This window comes from Euleptes europaea, chromosome 10 (assembly GCF_029931775.1).
Source record: "Euleptes europaea isolate rEulEur1 chromosome 10, rEulEur1.hap1, whole genome shotgun sequence".
Lineage (NCBI taxonomy): Eukaryota > Metazoa > Chordata > Lepidosauria > Squamata > Sphaerodactylidae > Euleptes > Euleptes europaea.
Genome location: NC_079321.1, coordinates 75,879,202 through 75,897,668, shown reverse-complemented (window position 1 = coordinate 75,897,668; position 18,467 = coordinate 75,879,202). Strand labels below are relative to the sequence as shown.

The 18,467-nt window shown below is 40.5% G+C and overlaps 1 protein-coding gene across 6 annotated transcripts in view; it reads left to right on the top strand.

Moving 5' to 3' along the window:
- The window catches only part of PTPRK (protein tyrosine phosphatase receptor type K), a 538,596-nt gene that overhangs the window by 503,860 nt on the left and 16,269 nt on the right, over window positions 1-18,467 (top strand). For 3 of the 6 annotated variants that reach the window (XM_056856094.1, XM_056856089.1, XM_056856088.1), the window contains 7 exons: window positions 4,684-4,720; window positions 8,434-8,531; window positions 9,346-9,462; window positions 13,591-13,760; window positions 14,218-14,353; window positions 17,311-17,460; window positions 17,984-18,157. In XM_056856094.1, coding sequence (XP_056712072.1) covers window positions 4,684-4,720; window positions 8,434-8,531; window positions 9,346-9,462; window positions 13,591-13,760; window positions 14,218-14,353; window positions 17,311-17,460; window positions 17,984-18,157 — 882 coding nt within the window. The remainder of the gene's footprint in view (window positions 1-4,683; window positions 4,721-8,433; window positions 8,532-9,345; window positions 9,463-13,590; window positions 13,761-14,217; window positions 14,354-17,310; window positions 17,461-17,983; window positions 18,158-18,467) is intronic. The other 3 variants (XM_056856093.1, XM_056856092.1, XM_056856091.1) reach the window with 1 other exon arrangement.

The following is an 18,467-nucleotide window of genomic DNA, read 5'->3' as shown; positions in this document are numbered from 1 at the left end:
TGATGACATCATGGCTCTTGATGCTGTCTCATCCCGTTCACTCCTCTTTCAGGGTGTCTATTGGCCCCCTTGGTTGATGTCCGAAGAGCAGCTTTAAGGGACTGAGCCCTGAACTTTCTTATGGCACTTCTCAGTACCCAAAAAGGAAATGCTGCAGTCTTTCGTCGCAGTTGTTCGGATGCTTGTGTACGTAGATCTTCAGCATGTGGTTCAAGGTGCCACTGAACCTTTACTTAAGGCCATTTGCCTGCGGATGGTATATAGTTGTCGTCAGGTACTTGATGCTGCAAGCCTGCAACAATTATTTCATTATCTGGGACATGAAGGTGGTTCCCAAATCAGTCACCATCTCTTCTGGAAAACCTACAGAGCATTCCTGAGAGGAATGCCTGCAAAAGTAACAGGTGGCAGCGCGGTTGCTCTGCCTCCAAAGGAGGTTTCAGCCACTTCTAGGGTTGCCCGGGAGACACACCACCTAAAAAGGTGGTGTATCTTGAGAAAATAAAAAAGGGGAGTTTCTGGCCCAAAAGGGCTTTGGAGGCCGACTAAAGGCGGCTCCTCCCTAAGCCTGGTACAGGAACGCCTCGGGAACGCCTCCCAGGACGCTGGAACACCCCGGAAACACCTCCCGGGACACTGGAATGCCCCGAGAATGCTTCTTGAGACACCGGGACGCCCTGGGAGACTGTCATGGGCTTTGACGGCGGTGGGACAGCGCTGTGCTGCCATGGCAGCAACCGGCATCCGGGCCTTTCTGCCAGTGTTCAAGCCATGAAGGCCGGCGTAAGTTGCCCGGACACCGGTATGGGGCCCCAAACGCCATTGCAGCACCTTCCTGGCCTCCTAAGGACATTTGCCCTTAGAGCTCAGGAATGCCCTGCTAGCCTTGCAAAAACTGTCAACAAGGCATCGGCTACGGTCTTTGCCTCAATGTCCCTCAATGGTATTGCTTCAGGGTACTTAGTGGTGTAGTCCACAATAGTCAAGAGGTACTTGTTTCCTCTTCTGGTTACTCTACATATTGGCCCAACAATGTCCACTCCAATCTTGGAAAAAGCTTCAGTCATGAATAGTATGGGTTGCAAGAGTCCCTTAGTCTTGTCCTGAGCTTTGCCCACCAGCTGGCATGCTTCACAAATCTTGCAGAAGGCTCTAATGTCCTTTCCCATAATTGGCCAATAAAATCTTTCCGGTACCCTGTCTCATGTTTTGTTGATGCCTAAATGGGCAGCCATCGCTATCTCATGAGCCAGCTGTAGTACCTGTAGCCTGTACTTTCTTGGCATTACTAGCTGCCTTCTTTTCTCCCAGAGTGCAATATACTTTTGCCCCCTAGCCACTCGATACAGTCTATGCTTTTTAATTGTGATGGTGCAGGGATTCTCACTTCATATGGAGAGTTTTCCGCTTTCTGCCACAGTTCTGTCAAAGAATCATCCTGCCTCTGTTCTGCTAGAAACTCTGTGGATCGATTCCTAGTATCAGTTCCTCTGCATCACGTTCACTGGGCTTGGCTTGTGACGTCTGTCGTTCTGCTGATAGGGCGTGCCCTTCTGAAGCCTGATGCCTACTTCTGGTAATTATATTCGCTGTTTTAATCTGTTGTTCTAAATTATTTCCCAGTAAAATGGGCACTCCTTTATCATCCTAGACTCCCATAATCCATGTTCCCTGGAAGTCTTTATACTTGATGGGAATTTCTGCCAGTTTTACTTCAAACTCAGACCCACTAATCCCTTTCATATGATAGGGTCGGCCTGGCAAGTGCTGGTCTTTCTGTACCAGATGGGGTTTTATTAGAGAGATTTCTGCCTCAGTGTCCCTCAAGCCTACCAGCTCCTCACCATTTATAGTTACAGCCTCCATATAATCCCTGTTTAGATCTTATTTTACTCTCCAGTCCTGCAAGACTTTGGCTGATGCCTCAGGTTGGCTTTCCTCAGCTTGAACAGGAGTATTGGGTTGGTCTGTAACATGGTCTGCCTTTTCAATAAATTCGACAGACTTGGCAGTAGTTGGTGTTCTGGCTTTTTCTAATTTTGGAAAACTGGATTTCATATGTCCCTCTTCTTGGCAGTAATAAGAAGCGATCCCTCGCCTTCTGCTTTGTGGAGGAGTGTTCTGCCTTGCAGGGTTGGTTTCAGATGGATCAAACTTTCTGAGGGGCCCCAAACTTTACTTCTTTTGCTGAGTGTTTGGAATAGGAACCTTCTCACGTCCCCTCCTATTTCATCAAGTAAAGTAGCGGCTTGCTCCACTGTTTTCAGCTTTTTGTCCCTCAGGAAGCAACTGAACTGTGAGGGAACGTGCTTATCGAACTGTTCCAAACCTACTATGTGTTTAAGTTCCCTCAATCCACCTATTCAAGGCTCTATCTAGGTGGCATCCCAATTGGGCATATGTTTCACCAAGCTTTCTTTTGATTTCTCTGAAGATTTCCCTGCTCTCTTCAGCAGTAAGCCCAAAGCACACTCTCACTTTTTCCTTAAAGAGCCAATCTGAGGTTTCGTCCTCTCTCGTTTCTGCATAAACCTCACTGAGACTTCCACAAATCTGTGGGCACAAATGCAACATTCTGGCTTCATCTGGAACTTCTAAATCTTTACAAATTCTCTCAAAGCTAAACAAGAAAGCTTCTACGTCATCTCCTTTCTGATACCGTGGAGATTTCTTTTGTTCCCCTGAGGTGATTTCCCCACCTCTCTGTGGAATGGGTGACTCTGCCCTTAGCTGCATTTCCCTAATTTTAAAATTAAACATTTCTTTCTCATGTGCGATCCTAGCTTCCTGCTTTTTTTCCTCTTTCTTCCCTCTCTTTTCCTCTTTCCTTATGTTCACTTTCTTTTTCTCTTTCTGCCATTTCTGCTTGAATTTTGGCTAATTGAATTTATTTCTCTGCTTCAATCCTAGATTTCTCAATTTCAATTGTGGCCTTTTCCTTTCCTTTTTCTGCCTCTTTTTCGCCATTTCAAGTTTTATTTTCATAAGTTCTAACTCCTGACTAGGATTCTCCTCACAGGAGGCTTCCTCTGTCTGAGTATTTCCCTGTGCCTCTTTTGTTTTGCGTGGGGGTGCCATTTCTGACAGGAATGCCTGAGGTAAAATTACTCAGAATGTTGAAATATTTTCCTTTTTCTTAGTTAATATCTATGGTGGGACTAGTAGTTGTGGGTTTATTTCGTATCATGATGCGGCCACCAATATATCACGATCCTCCTTGCCCCATCCCATGCTGAGGGAGAGAGAGAGAGACTACTTGTTTGCCAGAATGTCTGATTTGGAGTTTTAGTTTTTCTCCTTAGTCCCCTTTACTTATTTTACCTCAGTAGAAATGAGACACCTGAGGCTTTTTCAAATGAACAACCAAATAACAGAGAATTATTAAACACTTTACAAGGGATGGATTTGGAGGGAAAACTGTGGTTAGGAGAAGCATAGACCAGAGCAATTGTATAAGTTTCACTTCAGAGAAGGCATAGATGGCTTAGTTGGTACAGTATTACAATTGTTAGATTCAATTCACAAATTCAGTTCAGTTCCCAGAACTTCTTATAGATGTTTCTATTCAGACGCTGCTGCCTAGCTATCAGAGAAGTTGGAGATTATACAATCTCTCTTCCCCAGAGAAACACAGAAGCATGGAGATTTCTCCTCAAATCTCTCTTCCAGTTCTCACTATAGATCTACCCCATTTCTGTGCCAGTGATCCCTTAACAAAACCCTATGTTTGGAATATCTTCTTCCCAGACCCTATTCCCTTTCTGTGACCTGAGAAAGGGCCCTTTTCCTCCCAATCTCTGCCTGTCACACCACAGGATTTGTTTCACACCAACTTAGGCAAATCTGAACCCTCAGGTTCCCAGACTCAAACACAGCTACTGAACACGCAGGTTACCAAAATCAGAATACAATTCCTTTCTTCAGAACAGAGAGAGCTCCTTAGTTCCACCCAGTCCCTTTCTCTCAAAGATTAACTCTTTGTTCATCGCACCTGCATTCAGTTACAATGAGGTTATTAGTGTTCAGAAGCACTTAAAACAGTAGAGTTCTTCAATGTATTTCAAAAAGGCATTGCAGGGCAAGTTCAATAGCACATATGTATGTGTGCGCGTATATACGTGTCTTTACACTAAGTGCTGTGTAGATATGTATTTTATGTACCATTTGTGCTCTTGAATCTATTTTGTGTGATTGCATAGCATCTAGATTTTGAATCTACACACATGCACACATTGTCCATCTCTAACATTCAGTTCTGCTTATTAATTATGGCTCTAATATTTACTGTGCATTCATAGTGAAAGTTAGTTTTTGCTAAAGAAGTCAAGTTGTTTCATAATTTATTTAATGAGCAAGCAAATTTGAATTATGAAAACTGAAGGCTAAATTGTAGTTTCACTGAACTAGCTCCTTTCACAAAGTTATGTAAAAATATATTAAGTTACTTGTGGATTCCACATAAATATTAGTCTATTGAAATCAAAGGGACTGAATTCCAAATAGAAGGTTGGGATTAGAAAATTTGACTAATTAGCCTTTACAGCTACCACTAGCGTATTTTTAATATGGGCTTCTACTGACAAATTTTGTTAAGTATGCCTTCATTTCTACTATTTAATCAGATTGACGGTCTCTTGGTGAAATCAGTTTATTTTTGTTTGTTTGTTTGTTTGTTTGTTTCAGGGATACCAGAGGCCAAGTCACTATATTGCAACCCAAGGTAAGAGTTTGCCAGAGTGTAGTATAGTGTGGTAAAACTTAGTCCCATAGCAATTGTTCTCGCTATTAATATACAAAATGTAATAAAGAAGCACAATATTGTGCATAATTCACAGTGTAACCCCTAAAGAGAGTTATACCTTTCTAAGTTAAACTCCAGGGCTTAGAAGGGTATAACTCTGTGTAGGATGGTACAGTCTGTATTTTGGTATTGTTGCTGTTTTTGCATTTTTGCTACAACTGTTTTATATAGGATGCCCAGTAGGTTCATGCCTGACCCAAATTTTCACTGAGTAGATACTCCAATCTAGCCATCCCTTATAGATATTCTGCCTGGAAGCATTTTCCTATTTGAGGACAAGCATATGGATAAATAAATAATACATGCAGTGCATTGGTCCTGCAGTGTGGCTCCTTGAGACATCTGTTCGCAATATATTTTGTGCACGTGTTGCAATGAATATTGGTGATCTGGACTTGGGCAAAGTATTCTTTTCATTTTTTTTCTCTTTTATAAAAGGAATCAAAATACAGCTTGGATCTCATTGAACGTTTTTGTTGACAGAAGGAATTTACATCACCAGAGCAGACTTCCTTCCCTCCCTTTCTGCTGCAGCCCAAAATGTTTCCTAAATAGGGCTGTGCATATCGATAAACCTAAACCGAAAATAAACCCAAAATTAGCCTTTTCGGCAATATTCCGGTTTTGTTTCAGCTGAATACCAAAACATGGGAATCTGCCTGAAGCTGAATAGGCAATTCCTGAAAAGCTGAATAGATATTCAGCTTTTCGGGATTCGGCTATTCGCCTTTGCTCAGATGCATGGCTCTGTGCCTTCTCCCATTTTTCTATCTGGTTTTGTTAGGACCCCCTAGTTGGTGCCCCTTTGAGGTAGGGGTTGTATACATCCACAGATCCAGCTCTACATCCTCCTAAATTATCACAACACAAGATAACTGTTCTGATATATGCCGATGATGCAGTTATATTGTCCAGAACGCAAATAGGGTTGAAGAGAGCACTTAATTCATTTGCCAAATATTGCTCTAAGGAACATCTTCAAATTAACTATCAAAAGACAAAGGTAGGTATCAAAGGTATCAAAAGGTATCAAAAGACATTCGGTATCAAAAGACATTCGTATCAAGAGACATTCGGTAGGCAGACAAAAACTGGGCATGGAAATTAAATGGTCACATGATTGAGCAGGTGCCCAGATTTAAGTACCTGGGGATGGTCCTTCAGGCTGCAGGTTCTAGGGTTGCACATAGTGAATACGCAGCACAAGTCTGCAAACAATATAAGTAAATTCCTCTGCTGCAGGGGAGGACACTACATTCCTGCTGCCCTTAAGCTGTTCCAAGCCAAAACCCTAGCCCAACTCCTGTATGGTACTTCACTGGCTCCCATCATCCTGTTTTGCCTCATTAGAATTGGTTCAATCGAAATTCTTGAGAGCCACTCTTCAGCTTCCCTGTTCTGTGTCAAATTCGTTGATATGTTTGGAAACAGGGATGATAAAAGTTGAGGCTTGGGTTTGTATCAATTCTATAGCCTTGTGGCTGAATCTGAATCTCAGTCCTCAAGTCTTGGCCCCGCTGATTCTAAAAGATTGTTACCAGTCACAATGGATAAAAGCAGTTAAAGGTAAGCTAGAACAGATGGGCTTTTCTCCCTTTTCACTTCTGGAGCTGGGGGCTGATCACACTAAGAAAATGGTGAAACAAAGAGTGAGGGACATTGAGCGGCAGATGGATCTATAAAGAACTCCCACCTTCTTAGCCCTGAATAAATCCAGATAAATTGTTGCTCCTGCTGCATATGTTTTCACTCTGGAACTAAATAGCTATAGAAGGCCTTTTCGCAAGCCAGATGCTCTGCCTTCCCCTCAGCACTCCTAGAAGATAGATATTAAAAAATCTCCATCTCAGAGAGATTATGCCGGTGTGGTATAGGGGCTGTAGAAACCATGGAACATATTTTCATTCACTGCACTTACTATGAAGAAATCCGTAGCAAATTTATCCAGCCAAGGACTAACAGGCTCTCTGATAACTCGGAGGCAGAGAGGCCCAAGGAAGCTGCTCTTGGATGAAAATCCAAGGGTTACCCTTGACACTGCTAAATTTTGTGCTGTTGTGTCCAAAATTAGGCGCAAATTGCTGGGATGACATGTCTTACTACCTATGTACATAGTAGTGCCCTCTTAGGATTTTATGTATTTTATACTTTTTATATTTGTATTTATGTATTTCATTCTTTTAAATTTGGAATTTTTGGTTTTAATATCGATGGGATTTTAGTCAACTGTTGATAATTCTATTCTTCTGTATATGACTGGCTATGTGCCGTATTAATAAATGACTGACTGAGGCAACTTGGTCAGACCAAACTATCCATCACCATTCAGTGGATTAATCTTGATAGCAGAAGGGTCATTTTAAAAGACGGGACTCGCTCAGTCACGTCCGGAGGGATCTACCCTCCAACTAAAAGCACCAGCTTCAAAAGCTGCTCATCGGGCTTTTGACTCCTCACCCGCGCAGATGAGCAATCTGTTTCAGAAAAACTGCCTTGGTCATGACTTTGTCTGGTTCTGATATCACCCTTCCCCCCCCCCGCCCATGAAAACCTGCTCTCAAACTGAAGGACACCCCGAGTAGTGGTTTTGTTACTTTGAACTGTGATCATCTCTTGAAATCAGATTTTTGATGACTATATTAAAGGACTGTTCACAGGGTGTCATTTGCCACCAAAAGAAATGTTTTCTGTGCCTTATTTTTCTTGCATTTAAGCCGTTTTTCTCCATTTGGAAGCTAATTTGCATGGAAATCATTGTATGTGCCCCAGATACGAAAAGAGCCCCCATACTTTGAGGTGCCAGCCTGCCAATCAGCTCATTCTGCCAGTCCTCAGCAACGCTGACCTTCTGAACCTGAAAACTGATTGACAGCTCGGCTCTAGCCTCTCACAAATGCCTGGAGGATGGGGGTAACCTCTTTGCGGGCCCATAAAATTGGACCCCCATCACCAAACTTAGGTATCTGGAGAGTTCTTTGCAGCCACGCTCCAAATTTGGTGACTCTAGCTCAAAAAAAGCCCCCCTCCAAAGCCTTAAAAATAAATTCCATATTTAATGGACCCGATTTTTTTTGGGAAACCTGGAAATAAAGCCAAAATACCCATTTACTGGTATGGGTATTTGACTTCTTCCGGGTTTACCGGAAAAAAATCAAGTCCACTAAATTTGAAATTTACCTTTTTTTGTGTTTTTTGTTTTTTTGCACACCCCTAGTTTTAAAATGCTGCCCCGGAGGTATGGGGCGGGGAGTCAGAGATATGCAGTAGGAGGGGGAAAACAGCAAAAATCCTCATTTTCTGTTTATGGAAATCCTTTGTGGGATCCATTCCCTGTAGCTGCAGAATAATGACTTCTAATATATTAATGATTCAGTCAGAAAGTTTTGGTTTTTAGGTATTGATTCATTCTGGTATTGGATACATTTAAGAGTCTTATTCTTGCTTTAATTTTTTATAACTTAATAATTTGATGATAAGTTATTTCAGTGAGACTGATGTCGACGTTTCTAGTGGGCAGCAAATTTATAAGAATTATTGGAGTCCTTGTTATTTAATGAATAACTGAAAGATATTTTGCAGATTAGCAGATCTGTAGCTACTTTACATTTATTTCAGAATATTATTTGTTGCAGGCCCAGTCCATGAAACAGTATATGATTTTTGGAGAATGATATGGCAGGAACAATCAGCTTGTATTGTTATGGTTACAAATTTAGTTGAGGTGGGACGGGTAAGTGCAACTATAGAAAATATTTAAAATGTCATTTCTATGCTGATAAGAATAAAAACAAAGCTTATGAAATAGGGGCCAGAATTCTTTGAAACATAAATGGGCTGTTCTCCTTCCATGTCGTGAGAGCCAGTGTGGGACTGCCAATTCAGTTCCTAGATGCAATGTGTGAATAGGGCCCATTTGCTTAAAATCCATTATTAATAATTCCAAAATGTGTATTATGTTTGTACATGGATGTTTGGAGGGCCGAGAAGTGAGATGTGTTCACCACTGAGTTCACCACTGTGCACATTGGTAAAATTGTACAAATCAGCCCAACACACAACATCTATCAGAGAGCACTTAACGAATAGAAGAGAAAACAGTGTGTTTTTAATGAAGCCAGTTTAGTGCAGTTCAATATATGACATAATTTTCTCATTTACCAACCCCTTTGTGATTATATTATTGTACTCATCCATTTCCCTAAGGTCCCAGAAAGCACTTCCCCTTTTGCTTGTTGTCAGTAACAGATAAACACTTGGGATGTGCTGGTGGTTTCCCCCCTTTTAATTCTGATAACTGGATGATCTGAAATATGGTGCAAGTCAGTATTGGCCCACTCTTAGAGTAAGAAAACAAATATATTAATAAACTTAACCAGGAACATTCAGGTACAACCAAGGTAGATACTACACTGTCTTGAGTAATCTTGACCTGCTGTTTCAATTGTGAATTAGCATCTGCATTATTGTATGTTTGGGTAGAATTAATACATGTTGGACCCTTCTATACTCTTTCATGCCTTTGTATTCCTTGAATGTTACTACAGGTCAAGTGTTACAAGTATTGGCCCGATGATACTGAAGTGTATGGGGACTTCAAAGTTACTTGTGTGGAAGTGGAGCCACTTGCAGAGTATGTAGTCAGGACATTCACCCTTGAAAGAGTACGTATTTTTAGAAGAACCTATTATGTATTCCATATATGTGGCACTGCTATTCTTCCATCTGTGTATGCTGAACATCAAATAAAGTTGTTATCCATATTAACAGAATCCCCATTCTCTTAATTTGGAAATATTTTCTTTGAGTTTCATAAATATGTATGTATTTTAAAATATTTATCTCCTGCCTTTCCATGGTGTCTAAGAAGGCATTTGATTTTTTTGGTTGTACTGTCAGTTGGTCAATGGGGAACAGCTTTCTCTGTCTCACAGATATTCAGATCATGTGCAATCTGCTTTATCTTCTTTTTTCACACCTTTAGCATTGATTTAAAATACTCCCTCCATTACTGCTATTTTCCTTTCTTGTTTTCTCCCCCACAATAATCAAGTATTGGATATTTTTTTAATAAATATGTAATAATATTTAAGCTGCATTCAAAATCATTCTTTCTGCCCCTTGGAATTTTTCAGTTACAATGTTTTAAGATCAGCTCCCTTGAATGTTAATGTTAACTGTCATGCACACCTCTTCCATTTCACATCTATATACATAAAACAGTTTCTACACATAATTTGATTTTCTGTCTTATTACTTAAGTTTTGCCTACTCAGGAGTAGAATGTCATGGAGCTAACTACTGATGATTTCATTAAGAAAAATATTCTCACTACCCAGTTGGCACCTTACTTATTTTTAGTTCTTTTACATGTTGCTGTACACATTGGAGCAGGTCATTGTCAGGATACATGACCCTTTTATTCACCAGTATCTGTTTAATCAACTGGTGTTGTGTCTGTTTCTTGCTATATCTCTAAATCACTACTTTTCTTTCTTCATAATCACCTGTTCTGGATACTTGTATTATTCAGTTTTGTTCTTATCACTGTCACTTTTTTTCTTTCCGTGGTGTAGAAAGGTTAGGAATCTTTTAAAAGATTGTTTTCAGCTCCCCACCAGGCATTTCCTCAGAGTTTTGAGAGGAAGCCATGACGATTTCTGTACTGTAAAAGTGGTGTAGGCTTGTAGTATAAAAAATTCCTTTGTTTCCTGAGCCTCTGTCCATTATTTTTGAGAATTCTTGGAGAACAAGTGAGGTGCAAGAAGATTGGAGGCGGGCAAATGTTGTCCCCACCTTCAAAAGGGAAAAAAAAGGAGGATCCAGGTCCCATCAGCTACTGACCCATCAGCTTGATGTCTGTATCAGGAAAGGTTTTCGAACAAATTATCAGTCAGTCCTAGAGCATTTAGAAAGGATGGATCTGATCACAAATAGCCAGCATGGGTTTCTCAAGGACAAGTCATGTAAGACTAATCTTATCTCCTTTTTTGAGAAAGTGACTACCTTGCTGGATCAGGGGAATGCTGTAGACATAGTTTATCTTGATTTCAGTAAGGCTTTTGATATGGTTCCATATACAAATTGGGAAAATGTGGTTTAGATCCTATTACTGTTAGGTGGATCTGTAACTGGTTGACAGATCGCACCCAAAGAATGCTTGTTAATGGTTCCTCGTCCACTTGGAAAGGAGTGACTAGTGGAGTGCCTCAGGGTTCTCTCCTGGGCCCTGTGTTGTTCAACATCTTTATAAATGATTTGGATGAAGGAATAGAGGGGATGCTCATTAAATTTGCAGATGATACTAAATTGGCAGGGGTAGCAAATACAGTAGAAGACAGAGCCAGGATACAGGAAGATCTTGACAGACTGGAGAATTGGGCTAAAACTAATAAAATGCACTTCAACAAAGATAAATGCAAAGTTCTGCATTTAGGTAGGAAAAATCAAATGCATAATTATAGGATGGGGGAGACTTGTCTGAGCAGTAGTGTGTGTGAAAAGGATCTTGGGGTCTTAGTAGACCAAACAGTGAACATGAGTCAGCAGTGTGATGCGGTAGCTAAAAAGGCAAATGCGATCTTGGGTTGTATCAACAGAAATATAGCAACCAGATCACACAAAGTGATGGTACGGCTTTGCTCTGGTTAGATCTCACCTAGAGTATTGTATTCAGTTTTGAGCACTGCAATTTAAGAAGGATGTAGACAAGCTGGAACGTGTCCAGAAGAGGGCAACAAAGAGGGTGAGGGGTCTGGAGACCAAATCCTATGAGGAAAGGTTGAAGGAACTGGGTATGTTTATCCTGAAGAGGAGAAGACTGAGAGATGATATGATAGCCAGAGGATGGTGCCGAGTTGTTTTCTGTTGCCCCAGAAGGTAGGACTAGAACCAATGGGTTGAAATTAAATCAAAAGAGTTTCTGTCTAGACATTAGGAAGAAGCAGTTCCTCTGTGGAACAGGCTTCCTCGGGAGGTGATAAGCTCTCCTTCCCTGGAGGTTTTTAAGCAGAGGCTAGATGGCCATCTGTCAGCAATGCTGATTCTATGACCTTAGGCAGATGTTGAGAGGGAGGGCATCTTGGCCATCTTCTGGGCATGTAGTAGGGGTCACTGGGGGTGTGGGGCGGGAGGTAGTTGTGAATTTCCTGCATTGTGCAGGGGGTTGGACTAGATGACCCTGGTGGTCATCCAACTCTATGATTCTGTGATTCTATGATTCCCCCAAGGTTGCTTCCCCGTGGTTCATCAGGCAGTTTATTGAGGGTGCCAGGGCCTTGTGAAATCTATGTGTCTTCCACCAGGTCTAGAGCATTTTCAGTATCAGCACCTTCCTGGTGGAATGCTCTGTCAGGGAAGATCCTTGCCCTGCCGAATTTATCTCAATTCCTCAGGGCTTGCAAAGCAGAACTCTTCCGATAGGCATTCCTCCAGATTTAGGCCACTGGTTTGGTCTGTTCCCCTCCATGTAACTGCTGGCCAATTTGATGCCTCTGAATCATAGTGCTGAAAACTGTAATATTGTGATATTTATTGTATTGTAAACCAGACTGAGCTTTGGGAGGGTGGTACAGAAATCTAATAAATTAATGAATGAAATGGAAGGGAAGACTGAGGGAAGGCTTCAAACTGGAGCCAAAAAGAAAGGTAGGGTATAAATATTTAATTAATTAATTAAATACATAAATAAAATTTGCTCAGTGGATTGGTAGGATGGGGGTAAGATCCACTCCAGTGCTTCTCCAAGGCAGTTTCCCCATAGTTTACTTGTCCCAGTTTCTTGGCAGTGGTAATTCTCTCCCCACAACATGTACCACCAGGGTTTTTAAATAAAACATTTAATTGCCAATGTAATATTATTATATCAATATAACATTCTAACAGTATGTGTACACATGAACACATGAAGCTGCTTTATACTGAATCAGACCCTTGGTCCATCAAATTCAGTATTGTCTGGTCAGACCATCAGCGGTTCTCCAGGGACTCAGGCAGAGGTCTTTTACATCATCTACCTGCCTGGTCCCTTTAACTGGAGATGCCAAGGATTGAACCTGGGACCTTCTGCATGCCAAGCAGATGCTCTACCACTGAACCACACATTCTCTAAATTCCCAGCTTTTTAAAAAGTTAGTCTCTAACCCCTTTCAGTGTGGATATATGCCTTTCCACCTTTCACAGCAAAAGGAGCTAGAGAATACTTTAAAAAACAATTTAAGCTAGCAATTCAGAGAACCTGTTATAGGGAAACCCTCAGATGTACACAAATGCACCTCAAGGATGTGTAGAAACAGGAAAAAAAACCCACTTCCCAACAACATCAAAACTAGGGAAAATCACCTGTGTGGAAATGGCTTTAGTGTAGCCCAAAACTCTAGGGCTGTTTTCATTAAAAGCTGATTCACGCTATCCTCTGCTCCTACATGTGAGTATATATTTCACATTCTGGGCTTTATGGGAAAACTGCTTTAATCTATTATAATTGTATAATATATATGCTTTGGCTATGTAAAAGTACAGTTTTCAATATATGATGAGAAAATAGTATCATATTCAGTGTTATGTTTGGGTTATGAAAGAAGCTGATCAATATCCAGTGACATTTTGTATTTATAGCTATGCATAAATTCAGCTGTGGCAATCCTATTTTAAGACACAATTGTCATATTTTTGGCTTAGAGCTATGCTTGTTTCAGAATTCAATATTTGACTTTAATATTTTTGCCTTTCTTGTATTATCAAACAATGAAAACCATTATGTTGGTTTATTTCCCCCCCCCCCATTTTGACAGCGAGCATACAATGAAATCCGTGAAGTTAAGCAGTTCCACTTTACTGGATGGCCTGATCATGGAGTACCGTACAATGCAACAGGCCTTCTTTCATTTATACGCCGTGTGAAACTCTCTAACCCTCCTAGTGCGGGGCCGATTGTTGTGCATTGCAGGTGTGTAGAGAAGAGGTATATGCATTTTCTATAACTTCTCAATGTGAGCATGACCTGTAGCCTCTTGTGACATCATCTTAATGTGACATTGTGGCTTTTTTGTTTGTTGATCAGTATCTTGAATCAGTTTTTGACCATCGGACTGTAACAGTGCATCTTTTCTGGATGTGCTGTTTAAAGGACATGACACAAGTATTTTACTTTTATTTGTTTTGATGTGCTTTAGTCATATTAAGGATTAGGGCTGGTTAAGGTGTTTGTTTCTGCAAAAGTAGCTTAGTAGAAGAATTAGGATCTGACCCAATGAATCCCTGGTTATTTATCTGCTTTACTTATAATATTTGTCTTTTAATTAATTCTAAATCACACTTCCATTTATTATATATGCAGTTCATAGTTTTCTATAAAGAACAAGTGAGTTGAGGGATTGTATTGAGAGGAATACTGTAAATCATTTTCCAATTCCTTTAAGTGCTGGAGCTGGACGAACTGGCTGTTACATTGTAATTGACATCATGCTAGACATGGCAGAAAGAGAAGGTGTTGTGGACATCTACAATTGTGTCAAAGCGCTGCGTTCACGCCGCATCAATATGGTACAGACAGAGGTATTAATGCTTCATTATTTGCATTTAACAGTTGGCAGTTCAGGGTTCTACTTGAGGCATTTAGCCAGAGCTTGAACCACAGAATCTTGCTTCATGGAGACAATCCATTGGGGTGAAAAAATTGAGCTGTTAATACAAGTGGGGAAGAGCTATTGCCTTCAAGTCTCGAAGGCAACTTTCAAAATAGCATTGATCTGGCCACTACTGGAAAATGGATATTTTATTTATTTGTTTGTTAGTTTTATACTGCGCCCTCACTCCCCAGCCGAAGCTGGGCTCAGGCCGGCTCACAGCATACATTCCAACAATAAAATCAATTAAATACAATAAAACTTCATAATAAACTCATAAAATACAATCTCAGAACACCAAAATAAATAAAATAGGCGATGGCGCTCACAGACCAAAAAACCACTGTGGCTTACCAGCATCCCTATATAGTTACCATATTATAAGATACAGTAGGGGAGATGGTGGGGACTAGTTGGTCTAATACTGTGTTTTTAAGTTCCAGATACGGACTTCCTAGACTGCTTTCCTATCCATTATGTAACCAAGTATCCTAAATCACAGAAAACCATTTGGGCTCTAGCTTCAAACTGCTGACATAATCTTGGGGACTTTTCACAAAAGGTGGATTGCTAGGCACTGGCAAAGGAAGTGCATTTTTCACTCCAGCTCAGTTGCATCAAAGAAGTTTGTAGACAAAATACAACTTTTGAATAAGGCACTAAAATATCTTTCTGTCACTATCTCATTCAATAATAATTTTCTAACACTTTATACATCCCACACGTACATAAAACTATCATATATCCTGCTTAGTATGCTAGTCTCTTCTCAGATGTCATCCATTTATGTTTTAGATGTCCTTAAATGTTAATGTTGGGAATTGTGTAAAAAATTTACTGTGCATGGATTTACAGCTAATATTGCAAATTTGGAATGCTGTAGATGACATTTTAGACTTGGAGTGACTACATATCTTAATGTATCAATTTGCATCTCTCTAAACACCTGGAGACCTAGAAGTGAGATGTATAGTAAATATATCTGTTTGACTGCACCATGCTATCAGTGACTGTCGGAGAACAGAAGAAAGTGGGAGGGGCATGATTGTTTTTTGTAGATAAAACAGGAATGGGCATCTGATGTAGGCATCTCATTTACAACTTGATGGTTGCCAGCACCATCTGGTAAATATAGCATCTAAAAGTGCACTTTATTTCTCCCCGATTTTTTCCATCCCATGTGCTCTGTTTTAGCTCTTAACATCTGCTTTTAAACACTCGGGTCACAGATTATTTGACTGTCAGTGACTTTATAAAGCAGCCATTATTTTGCAGGTGCTATCTAGAGGCTATCTAGGCAATAGGCCAACTGACGAGTTCAAAATGTATTGTTGAAAAAGCAAACTTACCAGTCAGTTGAGCTAGAAGCTGCTTCACATTTAACAGCAAAATAAACTGTTCATTGTAGCAGCATAAAAATCTCCACTGACATTATTCCAAAGGTAGACATATTTTTTACTTCTATGGAGATGATGGTTATTTCACTTTGCAGAATAATCTAGCACAAAGATCTTACAACCCAACTTCTAAGAACAAAGCTTTATACAATAGCTGAAATTATTAGTAGTAGTAACTGGATTTTTATAGCTGAGTGGGAACTGGAGGCCAATTTCCCCAGTCATTTATATGATGCTGTGTACTTCAGTGTCATAATGTGGATGCAACTTACTTTGGCTGTCTAGGTCTGCTGAGATCATAAGGCTACAATCCCAAACATTTGCTAGCCCATTCCTGACCTTTCGGCACCTGGGGACGGCGTGGCTGAGGTGCTGTCGTGGCACCTCCAAAACCATTTCCTGGCCACCCAAAGGCTTTAAAAAGCCTTTTGGCAGCTTTTTCTTTTTTAAATGGGGCATTTTGCCCCATTGAGAACAGTGAGTCTGCACCTGCAAAAAAGCAGGCACAGCACCAGCTGTGCTCCCTCCCCACCAGCGTGCTGGGTCCAAAGGGGTCAGGAAACTGCCTACTGGCAGCTGTGCCCCTGGCATGCCCTGTGAATGCCCCCCAGCATGCCAGTGCAGGGCTTTGCACCAGTGGGACGCCCACGGAAGGCCCAGCCGGCATTCTTGGGCAATGCTGCCATGGCAGCACCAGGAATCCTGGTCCCCCCACCAGCATCCAAGCCCACCTAGACTGCGTAAGTGGGATGGCCACCGGCAGCTGTCTCACTTATGCCGGCGCAGCCCCTTTATGGCCTCCAAAGGACTTTCATCCTTGGAGGGCAGAAATGGGCTGTAAATATATCAGACCACTGTATATAGATATACAGCAAACAGTTGTTGCAAAGAAGAAGGAACTCATAATTAACTTTTGTCATCATGTGTACAGACTTTCTGCTGTAATTAATCTTACCCTGTAATTATTTTAACTGGAATATGTATGTTTTAAATTGTATAAAAAGTTGTGAGCTGCCCCAAGCCCAGCATTGCTGAGGAGGGAGGGGATATAAATCAAATAAATAAATCAAATAATTGCAAGAAATAGAAAGTTACTTTTATATGGAATACTCAGAGCCACTGTCCAACGCATTTAGCTATTTTTATACTACTTTTTGATTTTATGAATAAAAGATACTGCAAATAAAGAAGCAAATTGCACTGAAAGATAAACATAGAAATGGAAATACCCATACCTAAATTAAATTTCCACTACAAGCAAATGAGTACCTATGCCATTAAGCATCCTTAGACTTAAATTAGGCTTTCCCAGGAAATCACCCTGATTAAATGAATCTCAAGTAACAGTTTGCGCTTAAGGCACAAGCAGTATAAAAACAAATTAAGTTGCCTTGAATAGTAAATAAGTGGTAAGAATAGGAAGAAAATATCCCCCCTTTTTTTTTTTACAAAATAAAGCTAAAATGTTCTTCTGTTCCTTATCTGGCAGGAGCAGTATATCTTTATCCATGATGCCATTTTGGAAGCTTGCTTATGTGGAGAAACTGCCATTCCTGTCTGTGAATTTAAAGCTGCATATTTTGATATGATTAGAGTAGACTCTCAGACAAACTCCTCACATCTCAAAGATGAATTTCAGGTATTTTCAGTTGCTGGTAGCTCATTTATATTATACTAATTCCATTGCATATACTTTCTTCTAAAGAGAACTTTTTATATCAAATTCATAACCTTTGGCCTCCTCCGTATGGTAAGCTTAATATCTTGCCCAGTTCTTCCATTATGTACATTGCAAAGTCTTGTGTAAATGTGGACTACCATTCTCTGATTGTAATTACCATAGTCTGCCAAGTCATTTGAATAGCTGTGACCTTTGGTCAGCCAGAGATGATTTTGCATTTGAAATAAGGGAACAGCATGCATGAATTTTACATGATGTTTTTCTCCAGGGAGGGGGGTAGGTTGGGATGCAGGCCAAGAACTAATTCAGTGTATGCAGAATATCTGTTTTCACCTTCTGTTGTGACTGAACTACAAAGGCAACCCAAGTGGGCAAGCACCACACTTTTTAACATCTCTTCCATGCAAAATGATTTAATACTCAAATCTGTCCAAGTGTAAGAGGGTGCCACCTCGTAACAGAGATGTCCTCTGTCCTTTAGACCCTGAATTCCGTGACCCCTCGTCTGCAAGCTGAAGACTGCAGTATAGCATGCCTGCCAAGGAACCATGACAAGAACCGCTTTATGGATATGCTGCCACCTGACAGATGTCTGCCTTTCTTAATTACTATTGATGGCGAGAGCAGCAACTACATCAATGCTGCTCTTATGGATGTAAGAGACTATTTTCTTTGTTCAGGTAGCATGCCTCAAAAGGATGCGTACTGTGCAGGAGCACTTGCTGATTAAAGAAAAATGCAAGTTGCTCCTCCTGTAGCATTCAATAAAATGATTGTTAAAGACAAACAATTTGATAAGTTAGTAAAATTGTTTACTGAGACTTTTTTGACATTGTCAGACCAGTGTTTCAAGATTTCAGATGTTTGTTGGAATTGAAAATTCATGACAGAAATGCTAGCAGAAGCTTTCTGATTTGTATGTTAATTTAAAGCCAGTTCTAGTCATTTGATTTTTACTATTGAGG